Source organism: Lolium rigidum, chromosome 4 (assembly GCF_022539505.1).
Source record: "Lolium rigidum isolate FL_2022 chromosome 4, APGP_CSIRO_Lrig_0.1, whole genome shotgun sequence".
Classification (NCBI taxonomy): domain Eukaryota; kingdom Viridiplantae; phylum Streptophyta; class Magnoliopsida; order Poales; family Poaceae; genus Lolium; species Lolium rigidum.
Window position 1 is genome coordinate 70,207,557 of NC_061511.1, and position 26,035 is coordinate 70,233,591.

Sequence of the window (26,035 nt, forward strand, 5' to 3'; positions counted from 1 at the left end):
CTGGCAAACAATGAACAACGCCGCCGCAACCACACTGCGCAGATTGAAAATCAGGCCATCGTTGCTTCCCTTTGTTGCCACCGCTGCACTGCTCTCCGACAAGAAGAACCTGCATCGTGGTCCGTGGGCCAACCAAACCACGCTCGCCGTTCCCCGCCGCCGCTCACGATCACACCGTTCCACGCCGCCACTCAGGAGCCCGCCGTACCCCGCCGCCATCCCGTTCCCCACCATCGGCTGCCGCTCGTCGTGCTACTCCCAGTAGCCGCCGCCGCCGGGAAGAGTGAGACGAGAGAGAATAGGGTTTGAGAGGGAGAGAGCGCACCGAGAGGTAGGAAAGATTCGTCAAGCTTCTTTTCGCTCGCTCGCAGCCGCAGTACATCAGTTGTGTTGTCTTGCAGTACAGGTGCAGTACAATTAGCCAGGCAGTACATCGACTACCAAAATTTTCGCCCAGCCTGAGTATGCCATGGGGCTATCGTGGAGCACGCAGAGATAGGGCAATGCTACACGCACTTGCTTGTTCTTAATGCCTGGCTCAGCATACACTACTAAGAAAAAAACTACTTGTGACGCATCATCTTTTTGCTACCCGTGACGTGCATGCACCACGATTAGCACGTCACTGATAATAGTTACCTATGGCATACTGTTTGGCGTGCCACGGGTAGTGTGCATACTCGTGACAACTATGAGATGCGCCACGGCAAGGCATCGTAGGAAAGAAAAAAAAAGGTGCACGGTTAGGTCATCCATGCAAAATTTATGGAAAACACCCTAAAAAATTAATCGAGTCCTGGAGCGGTTCTATGGCGTCGTGGTCAGGCAGAGGACCAACAACAGCTCGTCCACTGTGGACGAGGATGGAGAGGACGACATGGAAAGAAGCTGTTGGTCGAGAGCACCAATAAGACCTATAGAAGGAGGTCGGAGCGGAGCATCTCCATGGACGAGGATGGGTGCCCCGGGTCGTTTCCCTGGATGGGGATGGAGAGGACAACGCGACGCATCTCCTGGTACCCTTGACTAAGCGCGGGGTGTTCCATGGCGACAGGGCGATGGTGAGGTTCACACGATGGTGCTTAGCTTCTTCAAGGAAAAACCCTTTCCGTCCGCTTTGGTGGAGAAGGGGAAGTTAGAGGCATGGGAAGGAGGCTTTCATGTCCAGCTTATAAAGCTGGGCTGGGGTGAACATACTCGTGGCGCATTATTTGTAATGATGCGCCACATGTATGTGAGGCCGTTTCAAAAAAATTGCAGCGCAATCTAAAACTTTCGAAAACCTTATTTTTCCTTTTGAATTTGATGAACCTAATTCGGACGTAACTTTTTCCGTAGATACTTTTTATATAAAAATCTTTCTCATCCGACGTCGTATACAAAATATAAAGTCATTTTACCGAAACATATCATCTTTTTACAAAAAAAATCAAAATTAATATTTTTTATTTTTGCTAACAACTAGATAAGGTAACATAACTACATCTCAATGAATTTTTAAAATTTGAGTTTTTTCATTTGTTTTTCAAAACTGAAAAGGTGATCCAAGTGTACCTGTGGAGGAGCATGACGCATAACCTTTAGCCGTGAGCCACGGGTATTGTGCCCCCCCCCCCCACGTCCCAAGCCGGACCAAAAAATACATGTTGCGCATAAATTTTTACGGTGCGCCACATGTAAGTTACTAGCCATGACGCACGTATTGGACACTTACTAGGCATAATCTTTCTTTTGCAGTATTTGACACTTACTAGGCATAATCTTTCTAGGCAGGAGTCTGGTAGACGGTTTGCAGTATTTGACACTTACTAGGCATAATCTTTCTTTTGCAGTCAACAAGGTATGTCGCTACATCAGTACATTATGATACGGTGAATGTCATTCTTCGGTATGTGAAGGGTACAGTATCAACATGATTGAAGATCTAGGAAGCACCATTATTTGTACTGAGTATTTATACGGATGCTGATTGGGTTAGATGTTCTAATGATAGGAGATTCATTAGAGGTTTCGCTCCCTTTCTTAGTCCCAATCTCATTTCGTGGAGTTTAAGGAAACAACACGTAGTGTCTCGGTCTAGTAGTGAAGTAGAGCATAAGACATTGTCCAGCGGTATAGCTGAAGCAACTTGGATACAATCTATGCTGAAGGAACTAGGAGTGCATCATAAAGCTACATATTTATATGTAAATCGCTGTTCCACGCTCGCACAAAACACATTAAGATAGATTTTTAATTTGTGCGAGAGAAGGTTGCTTTGGGAGCACTTTTCATTTCATCAGGAGACCAACGAGCATATGTTTTCACTAAATCGGTTACATAACTAATACTTCAAAGATCTCCTGTCAACCTCAACCGTACCTCGTATCCAACTTACATTGAGTGGGATTATTAAGGATAGAACAACATATTATTAGATGATGTATAGGATTAATATCCGTGTAACTTAAGAACTGATCGATTGTGATCCTTCCTTACCTTATCGTATATTGTATGTATTGTACCTTTGGTGTATATATAAGAGAGAACTCCTGATCGGGAGATTACGGCAAAATTAATCTGCAAACTTATGATGTTCTATATCTTTGGCTATGAATATTTGATTTTTTTTAAAAAAAGGAGAAGTTCCAAACTCTCCATCAAATGACATATAATATTTTTATTTAGATTTTATTCAATAAAAAATTAACAAAACATACATCATGTAACCTAAAGTCACCACTTAATATTTACAAACCTGACCATGGATGAAGAAACATGCCATCCTTATTCCTGAAAAACACAAATAACAACCCACGAGAAAATTATGAAGAGCATCACCGAATCACCCTTATACAAAATAGGAGCATACATTCGATCTAGTAGACTCTCGCCAAACGTCTCCCGCACTCGCTTTAAAGCTGTTACTGCTTAGAGCAAGTACAATAAGCTTCAGTCAGCTAGCTATAAGGGTTAAAATATTATATGTTTGCTTAGTTGGAGGAGAGAAACTAGGAGAGAGAGAAATTAGGAGAGAGAATGAAAGTGGACTCTTATACAATAGCCAGCTTTAGCATGTGCTCGTAGACACTATGTGAGATTAAAAAGTGGACCATCTATTATAAAAGTACTACACTTTTATAGCTTACTATTATACATGCTAGCTATAAGTTAACTGTAAATAATGTGGCAAACTGTTATAGCCGGGTGCCGACTACACTATTGTCCTTGCTCTTATAACCACTGGTTCATCTTTCGGGAAGTGATCCGTATAGCCGAGTCATTCGATTGATGCATATATACATTTTGTTAACTTGTGCGATGTTCAATGTGCTCTTCTAGATTAGTGTGCGATGTGGTCGTGGCCTCGTGCGGATGTTTTTGTTAAGCTCATGCAGCACATGGGCTATCGCCCTATCGCCCTATCGCTGATCGCCAGTTTGTCGGTGAGCAGTCGATCTTTGTATGAAGCCAGAACATGAGACCTACGTGGCCGTTGTCCCGATGGATCCACCAGGCTGAGCAGGTAGCTGCATATAAGTTTCTGTCAATTTGTCGTCGTCGTCGTCCAAAGGCTCGGGACAACAATTAACTGCTGTGTCGCTTGCAATTTCGTGCATCAGTCTTTGTCGCGTTCGGTCTGATGTGATGCAAGTAGAACACTTTCTACGGACGTGGAGTACTTTCCTAACACTAATTAATTCAGTCCCTCGAAGCTTTGCTACTGTTTCTTTGTTTATAGTACAAGACGCTTGTCGTGATTGCTTGGAAGAATCAGCGAGAGCTGCAATGAAATCGTGCCACTTCACCAGCTATCCTACCAGCCTCAAAGCAACGACAAGAAGAGTATCAATCAATCAATTAAATTGGTCCAACATGGACACCAAACCAGTACACTCCCAATTACAACGAATTCTTGAATGATTGCTTCTACGACCAGGCTACGGTCGATCTTGCTTTGCCTGTTGTGTTCTACAGTTTTCTATACAAGATTGCATCAGCAACGCCGCCGACACGCTTGCCAAGTGTGTTGAACAATTTTCCAGCCCTTGTCTCTCCCCAATATCGTAGGGATATGACCAAATTAAATTTTAGCAGTTGAAGTGCATGTTTGGAGCAGGTGAGAAAGACACCTCCTAGCGGAGATAAACCATTCATGATTATGTGAGTACATTTGTGCACCTTAATTTGTTTGAATTACTTGTGATGTAGTTCGTAGGAATTTTTGCTCACTAATGCAGTGTTGTGTATGTAGGATAGACTTGCAATCGGAAGATATAAGGATATGATGGCTTCACATAAGAAGCCATTTGCACTTATGAAGCTCCACTAAAGACCAGTTTTGCTGAACATTGCCCATATTTTGATCTATTTTAATTGCAACGATTGGATTTGAAAACTACTCTCTCTGTTTCAATAAATAAGACGCATAAATTTAGTTAAAAGTTAATATCCTCTAAGTTTGACCAACATTACAGAATAAAATACTTCATCTGATTCATATTAATTGCCATTAATATGGATGTATCTAGAACTGAAATACATCTAGATACATCTTATACTAGAGTCAACTAATGTGGATCCTAGAAAGTACGAAAATTTGCGATATCAAATAAAAGTTATTAGATTCATCACGAAATTTATTTTCATAATATATTTATTTTATGTTATAGATGTTTATATTTTTCTTGAATATTTGGTCAAAATTTGTAAACTTAGAATTTTGACTAAATTTATCGGCCTTATTTAGAACTGATGTTGTATTGATTATTGCATATATTGTCTAGCTATTATCATATTCACTGAAAATGATGAAAAATTCTGATTAACGGTTTCGTAAAACATTTTTTTGGTGCCTCTTATATGCATTTTTTAAGAATCTATAATTAGGGGATCCCTTAGAGGTGCTCTAATAATTAATTCAGGCCATCAAAGGTTTGCTAATGTTGCTTTGTTTATTTTATAAGTACAAAGACGATTGTCGTGATTGCTTGGAAAGAACACATAAAATGGTAAGTAAAAGGAATCAGCTAGAGCCGAAGGGAATCGTGGCACTTGACCAGCTATCCCACCAACCTCAGAGCAACTTGTCTCAGAAGAGTATGATGAATCAATGAATAAAATTGGTCCAACATGGACACGAAGCCGCCACGAAACCAATACACTCTCAGTTACAAGTTACAACGAATCTTGGATGATTAACTTGTACGACCAGGCTACGATCGATCTTGCAACGCCTACTGTATAGTTTTCTATACAACGATTGCATCAGCAACGCCGCCGACACGCTCGCTGAATCGGGCGCCGCATGCGTTACGTGCTTGGTCAGGCGACTCGGCGTCCGTGAACCAGGGACGCCGGAGCGCGTCCGCCGCGGTGAGCCTCCTGTCCGGTCTGCAGGCCAGCAGCCCGCTGAGGACGTCGAGACCGGCCGCCGACAATGCGGGGAACATCTCCCGGAGCCGGCTGGGCGGCCTTTTCTGATGACAAAGCGGCGAGCCGGCGCGCGGGAGACGCAGGAAGGCAGGCCAGTCCGTCATGTCGCCCGTGCCCACCGTGTTGAACACAACGTTGAGCTGGTCCATCTCCGTCCTCCCGGGAAACAGCGGCGCGCCGGAGAGGAGTTCGGCCATGATGCACCCGAGCGCCCAGGTGTCCACCCCCGCGTCGTACTCCCGCGACCCCAGCAGGAGCTCCGGCGCGCGGTACCACCGCGTGACCATCGACGCCGTGTAGGGCGCGCCCGTAGTGGGGGCGGCGAAGCGCGACAGGCCGAAGTCGCAGATCTTGAGGTTGCCTTGCGCGTTAACGAGGACGTTGTCGGGCTTGAGGTCGCGGTGCAGGACGCCGAGGCCGTGCATCGCGGCGGCGCCGTCCAGGAGCTGCCGCATGAGCCGGCGCGCCTGGTCCTCGGGGAACGGCCGCGCGGCGCCGCCGCGCTCCCGCATGACCTGCGCCAGGCTCGGCCCGACGTACTCCATCACCAGGAACGCGTTGCAGGCGTCGCGGCCGGCGGCCCGCAGCTCGACGAGGCTCGGGTGGCCGCGGCACGCCATGAGGCAGCCCACCTCGCGGCCGAGGTCCTCCGAGAGCTGGCCGTCGTCGCGGCCGGCAGGGCGGAGGCGCTTCATGGCAACGATGGCGCCGGTGCGGCGGTCCCGGGCCTTGTAGACGACGCCGGCCGCGCCCTCGCCGATCTTTTCGAGCCGCTCGTAGTTCTCCATTGCCGGCCCGTGGCGTGTGGTGTGGAGGTGGTTTGGGTTTCTGGCGGCCTGTGCGCGCGGTTCGAACCTGTTTATACTACTGCCATTGCATGGCTTGACGACTCGCTTTCGGTTTGGCCTTCACGCCTGTTCCGAGTCCGGGTCTAAGTTTGTGAGGCTAACCAGTAAACGCGTTGACTATTCAGATTTGTCACATGGTTCGTTAGAATTAGGTCGGGACTGTTTGGTAGGTACGTTTAACTTCCATAAAGTGATTTCTTTTTGTTGGCGAGCAATGCATGAAATTTTACGTCTGAAGTCTATTTTAGCTGGTCGACATGTTGGTACATCTGGTCAGTGTTCTCTTTGTAATCTGCATCATGAGAATATGTCGCATATAATGTTTTGGTGTCAAGGTGGGAATCGAGAATATAATCAATCATGTGATGCGGGCTGATTAGGACAGGTTTTTTGTCCCGTAGTTTGTTCTTCGACCCCGATGAGCAAGCAGCGGGTTTTCCTGTCACGTTGTGTAAAAATCTGTGGGTCTTCTTTATCTGATTTTTTCTTTCCTGTTACTTTTGACTGAACATTGTATTTCCGTTATGATAAGTAATGGAAAGGGGAGTGAAGTCCCAGTTGAAAAAAAAAAGTGATGCGGGCTGATAGATCGGGGTTGGTTGTACCGGAGATGTTACTCCAGGGACCATCAACTTGTGTGCCTTAGTTTTCTTCTATCATGATACCAGAACTAATTGTTGCGACTTGTTGGTATATATGGTGCTTCGCCGCCGTCAAACCCATGGTGAGTCTATACCTCCGGTTCATAAGTGTATATCATCTATTAGAGCTCCAGTGGCCAATTATGCAAAGGCTGAGGGAAAGCCTACAATTGTGTTCAAGCGTATCTGGGAAAAACCAAGATCATCTTTTTTGAAACTAAATGTAGATGCATCATTTAGCGTTGATGATATGCCAGGTGCTGTGGGGGTGGTCACTCGAGATGCGCATGTGAACTTCGTATTGCATCATCAATTTTTTAGAGAATGTATCATCACCATGGATGGCGGAAGCTCACGCAATGCTTCAGGGTCTTGAGTTGGCAAATTCTATCGGACGTAATGCACTCGAAGCTGAGTTAGACTTGACAGGGGTTATCAGCTACTGCGCAGGAGAAGTGGTGATGTGGAATGATGCAACCGCGGTTTATGCGGATTGTATTACCATGACAAGTATGATAGGGAAGGTCGAGTACAAGCATTCCCCGAGGGAGACTAATGAGGTGGCTCATTTGATTGCTAGGAATAGTTTTATTTCTCAGTTTTCTTGTATTTGGGTCAATGAGCCCCTTAGTTTAATTACCCAAAACCCTTATGGATGATGTAACTATATTTTGAGTTTGGAGCAACAAGTTTTTGACGCACTCTTTTTCTTACCGGGGTACCTAAGGGGACTGGGAGGTTTTTAATGAGGTGGCTTTCTTGCCAGAAACTCAATTCGGCTCCCGGGTGCGTATGATCCCTCTACCATAAAAACATATTTCCAACTGTTAAAAAAATTTGACAAAAAAAATTTACATGTACATCTCCATAATATATGTGTATTCGTCAAGTTTCACGAAAAAATGATATTTTTTGTAGTCTAAACGAAAAAGAGAAAATTTATCTTGTGACAAGTCTTTGTTTCAGCACCAAATTTTGTCTTTTTTACACACGCCGCATGACATATCAATTTTTCATGAAACAACTTTGTGAGCGCGTAGCACATGAAGATGTACGTGCGAAATTTGTGTTTCAATTTTTTTTGACATTTTAAAATGTGTCTAACATGTATTTCAAAATAAAGGGAGCATATGCTCCCATGTGCCAAAACATCACTCCCCTTTCTTGCTTAATATATTATGTATTTACCTCAAAAAAAAGGTCGGGACTGTTTGGTGGGCAACCGAACCGACCGACGCTTTGTTCGAGAGGGCAGTAGATGTGAACGACCACGCGACAACAATGAGGACTCTGTCTATCACGCGTGCATGGTTTATGACTCACAATCGACAACGCGGCGCATTGAGGCGTTGGAGGTAATGCCTCGGACTTCCTCCTCCTCCTCTAGTAGACGTATGGAATAGTGTCTGATAGGCGTTAGGGTTAGTGTTTATGCGCGAAATTTGGGTGGGGTGTATGTTGTGGGTAAACGTACGATTTTTGGTAGAATTTGGTCGATTTTGTGGATGATTTTGTTCGTAACAGTAACGATTAGTGATTTTGTTATGTTTATTTCAGTTGTAACATGGACCCTACAGATATTTTGATCATCAGATTCCACTTTGGTAGCGAGTTCGTCCGCATTGGTCCCAATATGGATTATGTTGGTGGAGATGAAGCAATGTTGGAGATTGAGAGGGATAAGTTGTCCTTACTAGAACTGAAATGGTTTCTGAAAGACCATATGCAGCTAAAGGAATAAATTAAGTTTTTTTTTTGTTGCCTAGTAAAACTTTGGTAGATGGTTTGGTGTTCTTGTATGATGACACTGATTGTATGAAGATGAAAGATTACATTTGTGTTTGAGGGGTAGCATATGTTTATGTAAAATACCATGGAGAGGAAGACACTCAGGACAACAGTAGTGGGAGTGACTTTGAAGAAGATGAACTGATGCAGAGCAGTCATGATGAACCAGATGTTGTGATTAGTGTTGAGCCAGTTGAAAGTTCAGTGGATGAGGATGAGATAGTGGACAATGTCTTTGTTACAAATGGCAATTGTGTTATCATTGAGGTTATCAAGAGTCCACCTAAAATTGCTAGATCAAGAAGAACAAATGTTGGTAATGATGTAGCAATTTATTCCCAGGAGCCACTTTGTCAAGTTGTCAATCCATATGGACCAGAACAACTGCCAAGTGCAGTAGAGGAAGTGCAAAATGCAGCAGAGAAAGTGGAAACCGATAGTGCAGATTCTAAGTCTGGCCCTTAATATATGCCACACAGTAAGGACAGTGAAGAGAATTCAGGATTTGTGGAACTGAGAAGCCATGCTAGGAATTTCAAGAAGATGATGAAAGCTCCAATTCCAGTTAAGCTTTTTGCTAACATGGAAGAACAGTTAGAGGGAGAAGAGGAAGACTGGAATTTTCACTACTAGAAAATAGCTTATTAGTGGCGCACTGGTTTTGGCTATCAGTGGCGCACTAGTGGTGTGATACGTCTCCGACGTATCGATAATTTCTTATGTTCCATGCCACATTATTGATGATATCTACATGTTTTATGCACATTATATGTCATATTTATGCGTTTTCCGGAACTAACCTATTGACAAGATGCCGAAGTGCCGGTTCTCGTTTTCTGCTGTTTTTGGTTTCGTAAATCCTAGTAACGAAATATTCTCGGAATCGGACGAAATCAAGACCCGGGTTCCTATTTTTCCCGGAACCATCCGGAACACCCGAGAGCCGCCGGAGGGAAGCCCCGGGGGCCCCACACCACACCCTGGCGCGGCCAGAGGGGGGGCCGCGCCGCCCTATGGTGTGGTGGCCCCGAGGCCCCTACGAGGCTGCCCTTCCGCCTATTTAAAGCCTCCGTCGCGAAAACCCTATGACGAAGAACGAAACCCACAGAAACCTTCCAGAGCCGCCGCCATCGCGAAGCCAAGATCTGGGGGACAGGAGTCTCGGTTCCGGCACGCCGCCGGAACGGGGAAGTGCCCCCGGAAGGCTTCTCCATCGACACCGCTGCCATCTCCACCGCCATCTTCATCAACGCTGCTGTCTCCCATGAGGAGGGAGTAGTTCTCCATCGAGGCTCGGGGTTGTACCGGTAGCTATGTGGTTCATCTCTCTCCTATGTACTTCAATACAATAATCTCATGAGCTGCCTTACATGATTGAGATTCATATGATGATGCTTGTAATCTAGATGTCATTATGCTAGTCAAGTGGGTTTTACTTATGTGATCTCCGGAGACTCCTTGTCCCACGTGTGTAAAGGTGACGAGTGTGTGCACCGTGTGGGTCTCTTAGGCTATATTTCACGGAATACTTATTCAGCTGTTATGAATGGCATAGTGAAGTGCTTATTTATATCTCTTTATGATTGCAGTGTGTTTTGTATCACAATTTATCCATGTGCTACTCTAGTGATGTTATTAAAGTAGTTTATTCCTCCTGCACGGTGTAATGGTGACGAGTGTGTGCATCCGTGTTAGTACTTGGCGTAGGCTATGATTATGATCTCTTGTAGATTATGAAGTTAACTATTGCTATGATGGTATTAATGTGATCTATTCCTCCTACATAGTGTGAAGGTGATAGTGTGCATACTATGTTAGTACTTGGTTTAGTCGAATTGATCTTTCATGCACTCTAAGGTTATTTAAATATGAACATTGAATTGTGGAGCTTGTTAACTCCGGCATTGAGGGTTCGTGTAATCCTACGCAATGTGTTCATCATCCAACAAGAGAGTGTAGAGTATGCATTTATCTATTCTGTTATGTGATCAAAGTTGAGAGTGTCCACTAGTGAAAGTCTAATCCCTAGGCCTTGTTCCTAAATATCGCTATCGCTGCTTGTTTACTTGTTTTACTTGCGTTACTACTGCTGCGTTACTACTGCTTGTTTACTCGTCCTGGGCAAAGCACTTTTCTAGTGCCGTTGCCACTTGCTCATACTTATTTATACCACCTGTATTTCACTATCTCTTCGCCGAACTAGTGCACCTATTAGGTGTGTTGGGGACACAAGAGACTTCTTGCTTTGTGGTTGCGGGGTTGCATGAGAGGGATATCTTTGACCTCTTCCTCCCCGAGTTCGATAAACCTTGGGTGATCCACTTAAGGGAAACTTGCTCGCTGTTCTACAAACCTCTGCTCTTGGAGGCCCAACACTCGTCTACAAGAATAGAAGCTCCCGTAGACATCAAGCTATTTTCTCGGCGCCGTTGCCGGGAGGAAAGGTAAAAAGGCACTCATACTCCGGTTCCGGGTAACGGTACTTTTACGGCGCCATTGTGTTTGTGCTCGAAGCTATTTCCTTTAGATCCTGCAATCGCATCTTTTTGTTTCTTGTTTATACTAGTTTGGCATAATGGACAACAATGAGCTTCTTATTCTATTTCCTGATTTAAGACATGGATGGTTTGATGCGAAAATTAAAAAACCTATGGAATCTTATTTGCATGCTTGGTAGTAATATTAGTATGAACGCTTTGAACACCATTGTTGATAATAATGTAGAAAGTTCTAAGCTTGGGGAAGCTGGTTTTCATGATCTTTTTAGTCCCCCAAGCATTGAGGAGAAAATTTTCTTTGATGATACTTTGCCTCCTATTTATGATGATTATAATAGTGGTCTTTTGGTACAACCTACTATGGAGAGTAAATTTTATTGTGATTATACTATGCCTCCTACACTTGAAGAGAATAATAATGATAGCTACTTTGTTGAATTTGCTCCCGCTATTACTAATAAAATTGATTATGCTTATGTGGAGAGTAATAATTTTATGCATGAGACTCATGATAAGAAAGCTTTATGTGATGGTTATATTGTTGAGTTTTCTCATGACACTACTGAAAGTTATTATGAGAGAGGAAAATATGGTGGTAGAAATTTTCATGTTACTAAAACACCTCTCTATATGCTTAAAATCTTGAAGTTGAGCTTGTCTAGTTTTTCTATGCTTGTTGCATTATGCTTCTTGAACTTGTTTATTTACAAGATTCCTATGCATAGGAAGCATGTTAGACTTAAATGTGTTTTGAATTTGCCTTTTGATGCTCTCTTTTGCTTCAACTACTATTTCTTGCGAGTGCATCATTAAAACCGCTGAGCCCATCTTAACGGCTATAAAGAAAGAACTTCTTGGGAGATAACCCATGTGTTATTTTGCTACAGTATTTTGTTTTATATTTGTGTCTTGGAAGTTGTTTACTACTGTAGCAACCTCTCCTTATCTTAGTTTTGTGTTTTGTTGTGCCAAGTAAAGTCGTTGATAGAAAGGTTGATACTAGATTTGGATTACTGCGCAGTTCCAGATTTCTTTGCTGTCACGAATCTGGGTCTACCTCCCTGTAAGTAGCTCAGAAAATTAAGCCAATTTACGTGCATGATCCCCAGATATGTACGCAACTTTCATTCAATTTGAGCATTTTCATTTGAGCAAGTCTGGTGGCCTAATAAAATCCATCTTTACGTACTGTTCTGTTTTGACAGATTCTGCCTTTTATTTCGCATTGCCTCTTTTGCTATGTTGGATGAATTTCTTTGATCCATTAATGTCCAGTAGCTTTATGCAATGTCCATAAGTGTTAAGAATGATTGTGTCACCTCTGAACATGTGAATTTTTATTGTGCACTAACCCTCTAATGAGTTGTTTCGAGTTTGGTGTGGAGGAAGTTTTCAAGGATCAAGAGAGGAGTATGATGCAATATGATCAAGGAGAGTGAAAGCTCTAAGCTTGGGGATGCCCCGGTGGTTCACCCCTGCATATTCTAAGAAGACTCAAGCGTCTAAGCTTGGGGATGCCCAAGGCATCCCCTTCTTCATCAACAACATTATCGGGTTCCTCCCCGAAACTATATTTTTATTCCGTCACATCTTATGCACTTTGCTTGGAGCGTCGGTTTGTTTTTGTTTTTTGTTTTGTTTGAATAAAATGGATCCTAGCATTCACTTTATGGGAGAGAGACACGCTCCGCTGTAGCATATGGACAAGTATGTCCTTAGGCTCTACTCATAGTATTCATGGCGAAGTTTCTTCTTCGTTAAATTGTTATATGGTTGGAATTGGAAAATGCTACATGTAGTAATTCTAAAATGTCTTGGATAATTTGATACTTGGCAATTGTTGTGCTCATGTTTAAGCTCTTGCATCATATACTTTGCACCCATTAATGAAGAAACACTTGGAGCTTGCTAATTTGGTTTGCATATTTGGTTTCTGTAGAGTCTAGATAATATCTAGTATTGAGTTTTGAACAACAAGGAAGACGGTGTAGAGTCTTATAATGTTTACAATATGTCTTTTATGTGAGTTTTGTCTGTACCGTTCATCCTTGTGTTTGTTTCAAATAACCTTGCTAGCCTAAACCTTGTATCGAGAGGGAATACTTCTCATGCATCCAAAATACTTGAGCCAACCACTATGCCATTTGTGTCCACCATACCTACCTACTACATGGTATTTATCCGCCATTCCAAAGTAAATTGCTTGAGTGCTACCTTTAAAATTCCATCATTCACCTTTGCAATATATAGCTCATGGGGCAAATAGCTTAAAAACTATTGTGGTATTGAATATGTACTTATGCACTTTATCTCTTATTAAGTTGCTTGTTGTGCGATAACCATGTTTACGGGGACGCCATCAACTATTCTTTGTTGAATATCATGTGAGTTGCTATGCATGTCCGTCTTGTCTCGAAGTAAGAGAGATCTACCACCTTAATGGTTGGAGCATGCATATTGTTAGAGAAGAACATTGGGCCGCTAACTAAAGCCATGAATCATGGTGGAAGTTTCAGTTTTGGACATATATCCTCAATCTCATATGAGAACATTAATCGTTGCCACATGCTTATGCATTAAAGAGGAGTCCATTATCTCGTTGTCCATGTTGTCCCGGTATGGATGTCTAAGTTGAGAATAATCAAAAGCGAGAAATCCAAAATGCGAGCTTTCTCCTTAGACCTTTGTACAGGCGGCATGGAGGTACCCCATTGTGACACTTGGTTAAAACATGTGTATCGCAATGATCCGGTAGTCCAAGCCAATTAGGACAAGGTGCGGGCACTATTAGTATACTATGCATGAGACTTGCAACTTGTAAGATATAATTTACATAACTCATATGCTTTATTAATACCGTTGACAAAATTGTTTCATGTTTTCAAAATAAAAGCTCTAGCACAAATATAGCAATCGATGCTTTCCTCTTTGAAGGACCATTCTCTTTACTTTTATGTTGAGTCAGTTCACCTATCTCTCTCCACCTCAAGAAGCAAACACTTGTGTGAACTGTGCATTGATTCCTACATACTTGCATATTGCACTTGTTATATTACTCTATGTTAACAATTATCCATGAGATATACATGTTACAAGTTGAAAGCAACCGCTGAAACTTAATCTTCCTTTGTGTTGCTTCAATACCTTTACTTTGATTTATTGCTTTATGAGTTAACTCTTAAGCAAGACTTATTGATGCTTGTCTTGAAGTACTATTCATGAAAAGTCTTTGCTTTATGATTCACTTGTTTACTCATGTCATTACCATTGTTTTGATCGCTGCATCCACTACATATGTTTACAAATAGTATGATCAAGGTTATGATGGCATGTCACTTCGAAATTATCTTTGTTATCGTTTTACCTGCTCGGGACGAGCAGAACTAAGCTTGGGGATGCTGATACGTCTCCGACGTATCGATAATTTCTTATGTTCCATGCCACATTATTGGTGATATCTACATGTTTTATGCACATTATATGTCATATTTATGCGTTTTCCGGAACTAACCCATTGACAAGATGCCGAAGTGCCAGTTCCTGTTTTCTGCTGTTTTTGGTTTCAGAAATCCTAGTAACGAAATATTCTCGGAATCGGACGAAATCAAGACCCAGGTTCCTATTTTTCCCGGAACCATCCAGAACACCCGAGAGCCGCCGGAGGGAAGCCCCGGGGGCCCCACACCACACCCGGCGCGGCCAGAGGGGGGGCCGCGCCGCCCTATGGTGTGGTGGCCCCAGGCCCCCTCCGAGGCTGCCCTTCCGCCTATTTAAAGCCTCCGTCGCGAAAACCCTATGACGAAGAACGAAACCCACAGAAACCTTCTAGAGCCGTCGCCATCGCGAAGCCAAGATCTGGGGGACAGGAGTCTCTGTTCCGGCACGCCGCCGGAACGGGGAAGTGCCCCCGGAAGGCTTCTCCATCGACACCGCTGCCATCTCCACCGCCATCTTCATCAACGCTGCTGTCTCCCATGACGAGGGAGTAGTTCTCCATCGAGGCTCGGGGCTGTACCGGTAGCTATGTGGTTCATCTCTCTCCTATGTACTTCAATACAATAATCTCATGAGCTGCCTTACATGATTGAGATTCATATGATGATGCTTGTAATCTAGATGTCATTATGCTAGTCAAGTGGGTTTTACTTATGTGATCTCCGGAGACTCCTTGTCCCACGTGTGTAAAGGTGACGAGTGTGTGCACCGTGTGGGTCTCTTAGGCTATATTTCACGGAATACTTATTCGCTGTTATGAATGGCATAGTGAAGTGCTTATTTATATCTCTTTATGATTGCAATGTGTTTTGTATCACAATTTATCCATGTGCTACTCTAGTGATGTTATTAAAGTAGTTTATTCCTCCTGCACGGTGTAATGGTGACAGTGTGTGCATCCGTGTTAGTACTTGGCGTAGGCTATGATTATGATCTCTTGTAGATTATGAAGTTAACTATTGCTATGATGGTATTAATGTGATCTATTCCTCCTACATAGTGTGAAGGTGATAGTGTGCATACTATGTTAGTACTTGGTTTAGTCGAATTGATCTTTCATGCACTCTAAGGTTATTTAAATATGAACATTGAATTGTGGAGCTTGTTAACTCCGGCATTGAGGGTTCGTGTAATCCTACGCAATGTGTTCATCATCCAACAAGAGAGTGTAGAGTATGCATTTATCTATTCTCGTTATGTGATCAAAGTTGAGAGTGTCCACTAGTGAAAGTCTAATCCCTAGGCCTTGTTCCTAAATATCTGCTATCGCTGCTTGTTTACTTGTTTTACTTGCGTTACTACTGCTTGTTTACTTGTCCTGGGCAAAGCACTTTTCCGGTGCCGTTGCCACTTGCTCATACTTATTTATACCACCTGTATTTCACTATCTCTTCGCCGAACTAGTGCACCTATTAGGTGTGTTGGGGACACAAGAGACTTCTTGCTTTGTGGTTGCAGGGTTGCATGAGAGGGATATCTTTGACCTCTTCCTCCCTGAGTTCGATAAACCTTGGGTGATCCACTTAAGGGAAACTTGCTGCTGTTCTACAAAGCTCTGCTCTTGGAGGCCCAACACTGTCTACAAGAATAGAAGCTCCCGTAGACATCATGGTGCGCCACTAATATCACGCCACTGCTAACAGTTAGCAGTGGCGCACTAGTGGTGCGCTACTAGTAATCCAAATAGCAGTGGCGCACTAGGTGGTGCGCCACTACTGCCTTTAACAGTGCGCCACAACTAACATCAGTAGGGAAATAAAAAGAAGGGACAAGTGCGCCACCCGTTGCTTTAGCAGTGCGCCACAGCTAACATTAGTAGCGAAACAAAAAAAAGGGCATGTGCGCCACTCGTAGCATTCCGGTGCGCCAGTGTTCACCATGGTTGGAAACAAAAGAAAAATATGCAGGACAGGTCGTCGTAATAACATTACACTAATTATATTACAGAGCAATTCAAATAAATTTACATTTATTTATAGAGCAGTTCAAACAAATTTACAACGAATATTTACAGAAAACACCCTAAAAACAAAAATGAAAAGCAATCAAGTCCCATAGGGAACGCATCGCCGCCGGAGACCCTCGTCCCTGCCACCACCTACCGCCCGTCGATGATGCTCCTCGCGGCACCCGTGCTCCCGGACCTACTCCACGGCGCCGCCACCGGCAAGATGCGCGAGCTCCTCCACGCGCTGCGGGTGAGGAGGAACGGGGGCGCGGGAGGAGCCAGGCTGCTAGGGTGTCTCGGCCGGCCTTGCGGCTGTAGAAGATGTCGACGAATGTGGGCTCCTTCTCCTGGTCGGCGGCGGTGGAGGTCGTCTCCTTGGGCGCGCGGAAGAAGGACCAGTACTAGGTGTGCTGGGCACAACCAGAAGAGAGCGCTCCTTGCGTAGATGCAGGAGGGCGGCACAGCACCGGCCGCTCCGATTGAATCAAGCCACGCAGAGCCCTTGGTTGAATTGATGGAACGATGGAGCCATGGATGCAGGGGATTTTGGGGAAGAAGAAGAAGAGCAGGGGATTTTGGGTGGATTCCATGTGGCCGAGGCTTGCTAGGAGGCTGCTGGTCGAGGAGAAGGAGCGGCCGTTCTTCACACGCTCGAGATCTGGGGGCGAGGAGATCTGGGGGCACGGCCATGGGAGGGGGGGCGAGGAGATCTGGAGGCTGCTGGTTGTCTGGTTCGAATGCCTAGTAAAGACGACGCCAAGTTCGTGTGCGTGTACTTTGGCTACGGTGGGAGAGGGATTGGAAGATGGAACCACGTGCAGAGAGAGAAGAGAGGAGGAGACCGGTGAGAGAATTATTGGAGAGAGAAAGGAAGGTGGAGCTGAGTGGCGCACCACGTCTAGTAGTGCGCTATAACTACTCTAAATATCAGTGGAGCACTACGTGCGATGCGCCATTAGTAAGTGTACCAGTTGTGATCAATTAAGCCTATAAATAGTAGTGGCGCACATGTAAAGCTAGTGCGCTATTGGTAATTTGTTAGCAGTGGAGCACCACTAAGGGGTGCGCCACTGCTAAGTTTGGGGGAGGGGTATGATCTGGCAGACCTTTAGTAGTGGCGCACCAGAAAAGCAATGCGCCACTGCTATTTTTGTACCAGTGGAGCACCACTTTTCGGTGCGCCACTGCTAACTAGTAGTGGCGCACCAAAAGAGGTGTGCGCCACTGACACCATTCTTACGGCTAGGCCTTTTCCTAGTAGTGTTTGATTCATCAGACTAATATTACTCATATGATGAAGATTCAGATGGCCAAATTGTGAGGAGGAAAAGGCAAATGCCCAAGGTACAACATAACCACTAAAATTCCTCACTTTATGTTGACTATGGTGTATAGAAGCAAGGATTAGCTAGTCAAGGCCCTGAAGTAATATGGACTTGTTACCAAGAGAATCATATCATTTGTGAAGTCAGAGGGTGATAGAGTAAGGGCAAAGTGTGGTTGGGAGAATTTTCTCTGGCTACTGTATGCAGCAAAAACAACAAGCTCAAGAGTCCAGATTATCACTTTCAGCGATGCTCATCATTGTAGACAAAACAGATACAATAGACTGGTGACAGGTAAATTTATTTCCCATAGATATGAGCACTTCATATTAGCAAATCCAATGTGGAAGATTGAGAGTATGAAAGAAACAGTGCTGCATGCCATGTTTGCTGATGTGACACCTTCAAAATGCAAGCATGCCAAGAAGCTTGTGAAGGAGACATTCACGTCTCGAATGAAGAATGAATACTCCAGGGTTTTTTAATTACCAGCAGGAGTTTCTTAGGAGCTACCCAGGAAGCTTTATGGTTGTATGTTTAGATCCTACCATCATGGATCAGAACATTTTCCAGAGTTTTTATGTCTGATTCCAATCACGGAAGGAAGGATTCAAGGAAGGCTACAGGAAAGCCATAGGACTGGATGATTTCTTCGTTAAAGGAGTTGTGAAGGGCTAACTGGTGTGTGGCATTGCTAGAGATGAAAATAATCAAGTGTATCCGCTAGCTTAGGAAGTGGTTGAGATGGAAACTAATGAAACATGGAAATGGTTTATTGGACTGCTAGTAAAAGATCTCAATATTAATAATAATGGAGATGGTTGGGTGTTCATCTCTGATCAATAAAAGGGGCTCATAAATGCTATGAAGGACTATCTACCTAAAGCAGAGCACAGAATGTGTGCTAGACACATATACGCTAACTGGAGGAAGAAGCAAAATGCACATGAGTGACAGAAGAAGTTTTGGGACGTTGCCAAAGCATCAAATGAGAAATATTTCACTACTACAGAGCTAAGCTAGAACATGAAACACCAGAAGGTGCCAAGGACATGATGAGAACAGAGAGAGTGCACTGGGCAAGAGCATTTTTTTCTAGTTGGTTCCAAATGTGAGTCACTAGACAACCACTTATGTGAATCTTTCAACCATGCAATTGTTGATGCAAGGTTCTATCCCATCATTTCCATGCAAGAAAAAATTAGGTATTATAGTTAATAATCCAAGAAGAGTACTGTTAATGCAAGTATATTACTTTTAATGTAGTAAAACAATTATGATGCAAGAACACGGCATTATAGGAAAAATATGTTTACTAGAATTTAAGAACAAAGGGCAAAAGGAGAGAAATTTCATGGAATAATATTCCCAAGCCTTTCTAACAAGTTGAAGGCCAGCATAGCCGGAACAAAATTCATGGAGGTGCTCTGGAATTGGAAAGATGGCTTTGAAGTGAAGCTTATGATTGGGATGAAGAGGCAGTACATGCTGGGCGCGGAGTTGATGAAGGATAATATATGCGCAATGTTGAGTGGAACCCCAAGAGGAAGGTATGATGAGCACAACAGAAAGTTTTCCCTCAGTAAGAAACCAAGGTTTATCGACCAGTAGGAGAAAAAAGTTCTCTTCCGAGGTGTTGCGAACCAACTCGTGGCAGGGCGCACTGCCGGCGTCAGCAGCAACATGGAGACCTGCACACAAACAACCAAGTACTTTGTCCCCAACTTTCAGCGAGGTTGTCAAGCTCACTGGTTTTGCTGAAAACAAAGGATTAAACGAACCGTGTGGAAGAAGAATTGTTTGTGGAGAACAGAACAGAAAAATGCTGTAGAAGATTGCAATTAAAAGAAGAAGGACCGGGGTCCACAGTTCACTAGAGGCGCCTCCCCAATAAAATAAATATGCTGGGTAAACAAATTACATATGGGCAATTGACAAGCAGAGATTGTACGCTAATGGTTAGTGCAGAATACATGCTATGAAAGTATGCGGGCATTACAACAATATACATAGACCGTAATCCAACTACATCTATGACTAATAATCCACCTTCAGGATTGCATCCGCGACACCCTCCAGTATTAAGTTGCAAGCAACGGACTATCTCTTTAAGCCATGTGTGTAAAGTAAACGATGAAACTACCCTTGAATAGAACACCGCTGTTTTCTCCCTAGTAGCAACAACACATCTACAACCGTAGAGAACAAGGTCATTTTCCATGGTTAAATAGAGGCATGAACCCACTATCGAGCATAAATACTCCCTCTTGGAGTCGCTAGCATCTACTTGGACATAGCATCTACTAGAAACGGAGAGCATGCAAGATCATAATACCATAATACATAATCTCAACCAAAGCAATCTCTCTATAAATCGGATACACATCAAACCAACATGTAGCAATTACAAATAGATGATCTTGATCATGTTAGGCAGCTCACAAGATCTATACATGAAGCACAACAAGGAGAGGACAACCATGTAGCTACTGCTATGGACCCATGGTCCCGTGGAGTACTACTCACGCATCACCTCGGATGAAGACATGGCGATGTAGAGGCCTCTGATACGTCCATTTTGCATCACTAATTTATATCATAATTTGCTGTTATTCATTGATATATTTCATATTTGGAGATGATACTTATGTTATTTCATCTATTTTGCACGTTTCATGATTATTGGAGGATCGCGCACCGGAGTCAGGATTCTGCTGGAAAGAGCACCGTCAGAATGCAATATTTCGGAAGATCAACAGTTGACGGAAATTATATGAAAATCCTATTTTTCCAGAAGACGAAGGGAGCCAGAAGGGGGAGCCGAGGGGACCCGAGGTGGGCCCACCTCATAGGCCGGCGCGGCCCAAGGCCTGGCCGCGCTGCCCTGTGAGGAGGGGGCCCACAGCCCCCTCTCGCCTCCTTTTCTTCGTGTACGTCTTCGCCCCGAAAACCTAAGCCCCATAGGATAGTCGCGAAGAGTCACAGCCGCCTCTGCGGGGCGGAGAACACCAGAGAGAAAAGAGCTCTCCGACAGGCTGAAATCTGCCGGGAAATTCCCTCCCGGAGGGGGAAATCGACGCCATCGTCACCGTCATCGAGCTGGACATCATCTCCATCATCATCATCATCATCATCATCATCACCGCCATCTCCACCGCTGCACCTCGTCACCGCTGCAACAATTTGGGTTTGATCTTGATTGTTTGATAGGGGAAACTCTCCCGTTGTTGATTTCTACTTGTTATTGTGCTATTGAGTGAAACTATTGAAACAAGGTTTATGTTCAGATTGTTATTCATCACCATATTGATGGCGTGTATTTCACACGTTCGTTGGGCAACCCCAAGAGGAAGGTATGATGCGCACAGCATCAAGTTTTCCCTCAGAAATAAACCAAGGTTTATCGAACCAGGAGGAGCCAAGAAGCACGTTGAAGGTTGATGGCGGCGAGATGTAGTGCGGCGCAACACCAGGGATTCCGGCGCCAACGTGGAACCTGCACAACACAACCAAAGTACTTTGCCCCAACGAAACAGTGAGGTTGTCAATCTCACCGGCTTGCTCGTAACAAAGGATTAACCGTATTGTGTGGAAGATGATTGTTTGCGAGAGAAAACGAGTAAAAACAAGTATTGCAGACAGATTTGTATTTCGAGTATTAAAGAATGGACCGGGGTCCACAGTTCACTAGAGGTGTCTCTCCCATAAGATAAAAGCATGTTGGGTGAACAAATTACGGTCGGGCAATTGACAAATAGAGAGGGCATAACAATGCACATACATGACATGATAAGTATAGTGAGATTTAATTGGGCATTACGACAAAGTACATAGACCGCCATCCAACTGCATCTATGCCTAAAAAGTCCACCTTCGGGTTATCATCCGAACCCCTCCGGTATTAAGTTGCTAACAACGAGACAATTGCATTAAGTATGGTGCGTAATGTAATCAACAACTACATCCTCGGACATAGCGCCAATGTTTTATCCCTAGTGGCAACGAGCACAACACAACCTTAGAACTTTACGTCACTTGTCCCGGTGTCAATGCGGGCATGAACCCACTATCGAGCATAAATACTCCCTCTTGGAGTTAAAAGTAAAAACTTGGCCAGAGCCTCTACTAGTAACGGAGAGCATGCAAGATCATAAACAACACATATGTAATAACTTGATAATTAACATGACATGGTATTCTCTATCCATCGGATCCCGACAAACACAACATAGAGTATTACGGATAGATGATCTTGATCATGTTAGGCAGCTCACAAGATCCAACAATGAAGCACAATGAGGAGAAGACAACCATCTAGCTACTGCTATGGACCCATAGTCCAGGGGTGAACTACTCACTCATCACTCCGGAGGCGACCATGGCGGTGTAGAGTCCTCCGGGAGATGAATCCCCTCTCCGGCAGGGTGCGGAGGAGATCTCCAGAATCCCCCGAGATGGGATCGGCGGCGGCGGCGTCTCGATGAGGTTTTCCGTATCGTGGTTTTTCGCCTCGGGGGTTTCGCGACGGAGGCTTTAAGTAGGCGGAAGGGCGAGTCGGGGGCCGACGAGGGGGCCACACCATAGGGCGGCGCGGGCCCCCTAGGCCGCGCCGCCTTGTGGTGTCGCCACCTCGTGGCCCCACTTCGTATGTTCTTCGGTCTTCGGAAGCTCCGTGGAAAAATAGGCCCCTGGGTCTTCGTTTCGTCCAATTCCGAGAATATTTCGTTACTAGGATTTACGAAACCAAAAACAGCGAGAAAACGAGAAGCGGCACTTCGGCATCTTGTTAATAGGTTAGTTCCGAGAAAATGCACGAATATGACATAAAGTGTGCATAAAACATGTAGGTATTATCAATAATATGGCACAGAACATAAGAAATTATCGATACGTCGGAGACGTATCAAGCATCCCCAAGCTTAGTTACGCTCGTCCCGAGCAGGTAAAGCGATAACAAAGATAATTTCTGAAGTGATATGCCATCATAACCTTGATCATACTATTTGTAAACATATGTAGTGAATGCAGCGATCAAAACAATGGTAATGACATGAGTAAACAAGTGAATCATAAAGCAAAGACTTTTCATGAATAGTACTTCAAGACAAGTATTAATAAGTCTTGCATAAGAGTTAACTCATAAAGCAATAAATCAAAGTAAAGGTATTGAAGCAACACAAAGGAAGATTAAGTTTCAGCGGTTGCTTTCAACTTGTAACATGTATATCTCATGGATAATAGTCAACATAGAGTAATATAACAAGTACAATATGCAAGTATGTAAGAATCAATGCACAGTTCACACAAGTGTTTGCTTCTTGAGGTGGAGAGAGATAGGTGAAGCTGACTCAACATAAAAGTAAAAAGAATGGTCCTTCAAAGAGGAAAGCATCGATTGCTATATTTGTGCTAGAGCTTTTATTTTGAAAACATGAAACAATTTTGTCAACGGTAGTAATAAAGCATATGAGTTATGTACATTATATCTTACAAGTTGCAAGTCTCATGCATAGTATACTAATAGTGCCCGCACCTTGTCCTAATTAACTTGGACTACCGGATCTTTGCAATGCACATGTTTTGACCAAGTGTCACAATGGGGTACCTCCATGCCGCCTGTACAAAGGTCTAAGGAGAAAGCTCGCATTTTGGATTTCTCGCTTTTGATTATTCTCAACTTAGACATCCATACCGGGACAACATGGACAACGAGATAATGGACTCCTCTTTAATGCATAAGCATGTGGCAACAATTATTATTCTCATATGAGATTGAGGATATATGTCCAAAGCTGAAACTTCCACCATGAATCATGGCTTTAGTTAGCGGCCCAAAGTTCTTCTCTAACAATATGCATGCTCCAACCATGAAGGTGGTAGATCTCTCTTGCTTCAGACAAGACGGACATGCATAGCAACTCACATGATATTCAACAAAGAATAGTTGATGGCGTCCCCGGAAGCATGGTTATCGCACAACAAGCAACTTAATAAGAGATAAAGTGCATAAGTACATATTCAATACCACAATAGTTTTTTAAGCTATTTGTCCCATGACCTATATATTGCAAAGGTGAATGATGGAATTTTAAAGATAGAACTCAAGCAATTTACTTTGGAATGGCGGATAAATACCATGTAGTAGGTAGGTATGGTGGACACAAATGGCATAGTGGTTGGCTCAAGTATTTTGGATGCATGAGAAGTATTCCCTCTCGATACAAGGTTTAGGCTAGCAAGGTTATTTGAAACAAACACAAGGATGAACGGTACAGCAAAACTCACATAAAAGACATATGGTAAACATTATAAGACTCCATACCGTCTTCCTTGTTGTTCAAAACTCAATACTAGATGTTATCTAGACTCTAGAGAAACCAAATATGCAAACCAAATTAGCAAGCTCTAAGTATTTCTTCATTAATAGGTGCAAAGCATATGATGCAAGAGCTTAAACATGAGCACAACAATTGCCAAGTATCAAATTATCCAAGACATTTTAGAGGTACTACATGTAGCATTTTCCAATTCCAACCATATAACAATTTAACGAAGAAGAAACTTCGCCATGAATACTATGAGTAGAGCCTAAGGACATATTTGTCCATATGCTACAGCGGAGCGTGTCTCTCTCCCATAAAGTGAATGCTAGGATCCATTTTATTCAAACAAAACAAAAAAACAAAAACAAACCGACGCTCCAAGCAAAGTGCATAAGATGTGACGGAATAAAAATATAGTTTCAGGGGAGGAACCTGATAATGTTGTCGATGAAGAAGGGGATGCCTTGGGCATCCCCAAGCTTAGACGCTTGAGGCTTCTTAATATATACAGGGGTGAACCACCGGGGCATCCCTAAGCTTAGAGCTTTCACTCTCCTTGATCATATTGCATCATACTCCTCTCTTGATCCTTGAAAACTTCCTCCACACCAAACTTGAAACAACTCATTAGAGGGTTAGTGCATAATAAAAATTCACATGTTCAGAGGTGACACAATCATTCTTAACACTTCTGGACATTGCATAAAGCTACTGGACATTAGTGGATCAAAGAAATTCATCCAACATAGAAAAAGAGGCAATGCGAAATAAAAGACAGAATCTGTCAAAACAGAACAGTCCGTAAAGATGGATTTTATTAGGCCACCTGACTTGCTCAAACGAAAATGCTCAAATTGAATGAAAGTTGCGTACATATCTGAGGATCATGCTCGTAAATTGGCTTAATTTTCTGAGCTACCTACAGGGAGATAGACCCAGATTCGTGACAGCAAAGAAATCTGGAACTGCGCAGTAATCCAAATCTAGTACTTACTTTTCTATCAAAGACTTTACTTGGCACAACAAAACATAAAACTAAGATAAGGAGAGGTTGCTACAGTAGTAAACAACTTCCAAGACACAAATATAAAACAAAAATACTGTAATAAAAACATGGGTTGTCTCCCATAAGCGCTTTTCTTTAACGACTTTCGGCTAGGCGCGAAAGTGTATCTCAAGTAACATCAAGAGACGAAGCATCAACATCATAATTTGTTCTAATGATAGAATCATAAGGTAACTTCATTCTCTTTCTAGGGAAGTGTTCCATACCTTTCTTGAGAGGAAATTGATATTTAATATTACCTTCCTTCATATCAATAGTAGCACCAACGGTTCGAAGAAAAGGTCTTCCCAATATAATGGGGCAAGATGCATTGCATTCAATATCCAAGACAACAAAATCAACGGGGACAAGGTTATTGTTAACCATAATATGAACATTATCAACTTTCCCCAAAGGTTTCTTTTTAGCATTATCGGCGAGATTAACATCCAAATAACGAGTTTTTCAATGGTGGCAAGTCAAGCATATCATAGACTTTTTTAGGCATAACGAAATACTTGCACCAAGATCACATAAAGCATTACAATCAAAATCTTTGACTCTCATTTTAATGATGGGCTCCCAACCATCCTCTAGTTTTCTAGGAATAGAAGTTTCAAGTTTTAGTTTCTCTTCTCTAGCTTTTATGAGAGCATTTGTAATATGTTTTGTGAAAGCCAAATTTATAGCACTAGCATTGGGACTCTTA

General features: G+C 43.3%; 1 protein-coding gene across 1 annotated transcript; it reads right to left on the reverse strand.

Annotated features, from left to right (window-relative positions):
• Nucleotides 1-5,163: 5,163 nt before the first annotated feature.
• Nucleotides 5,164-6,203, reverse strand: LOC124706608 (putative cyclin-dependent kinase F-2). Its single transcript, XM_047238266.1, has one exon. It carries the CDS (start codon nucleotides 6,201-6,203, stop codon nucleotides 5,232-5,234), a length of 972 nt encoding a protein of 323 aa, XP_047094222.1. The 3' UTR covers nucleotides 5,164-5,231.
• Between the last annotated feature and the right edge of the window lie 19,832 nt (nucleotides 6,204-26,035).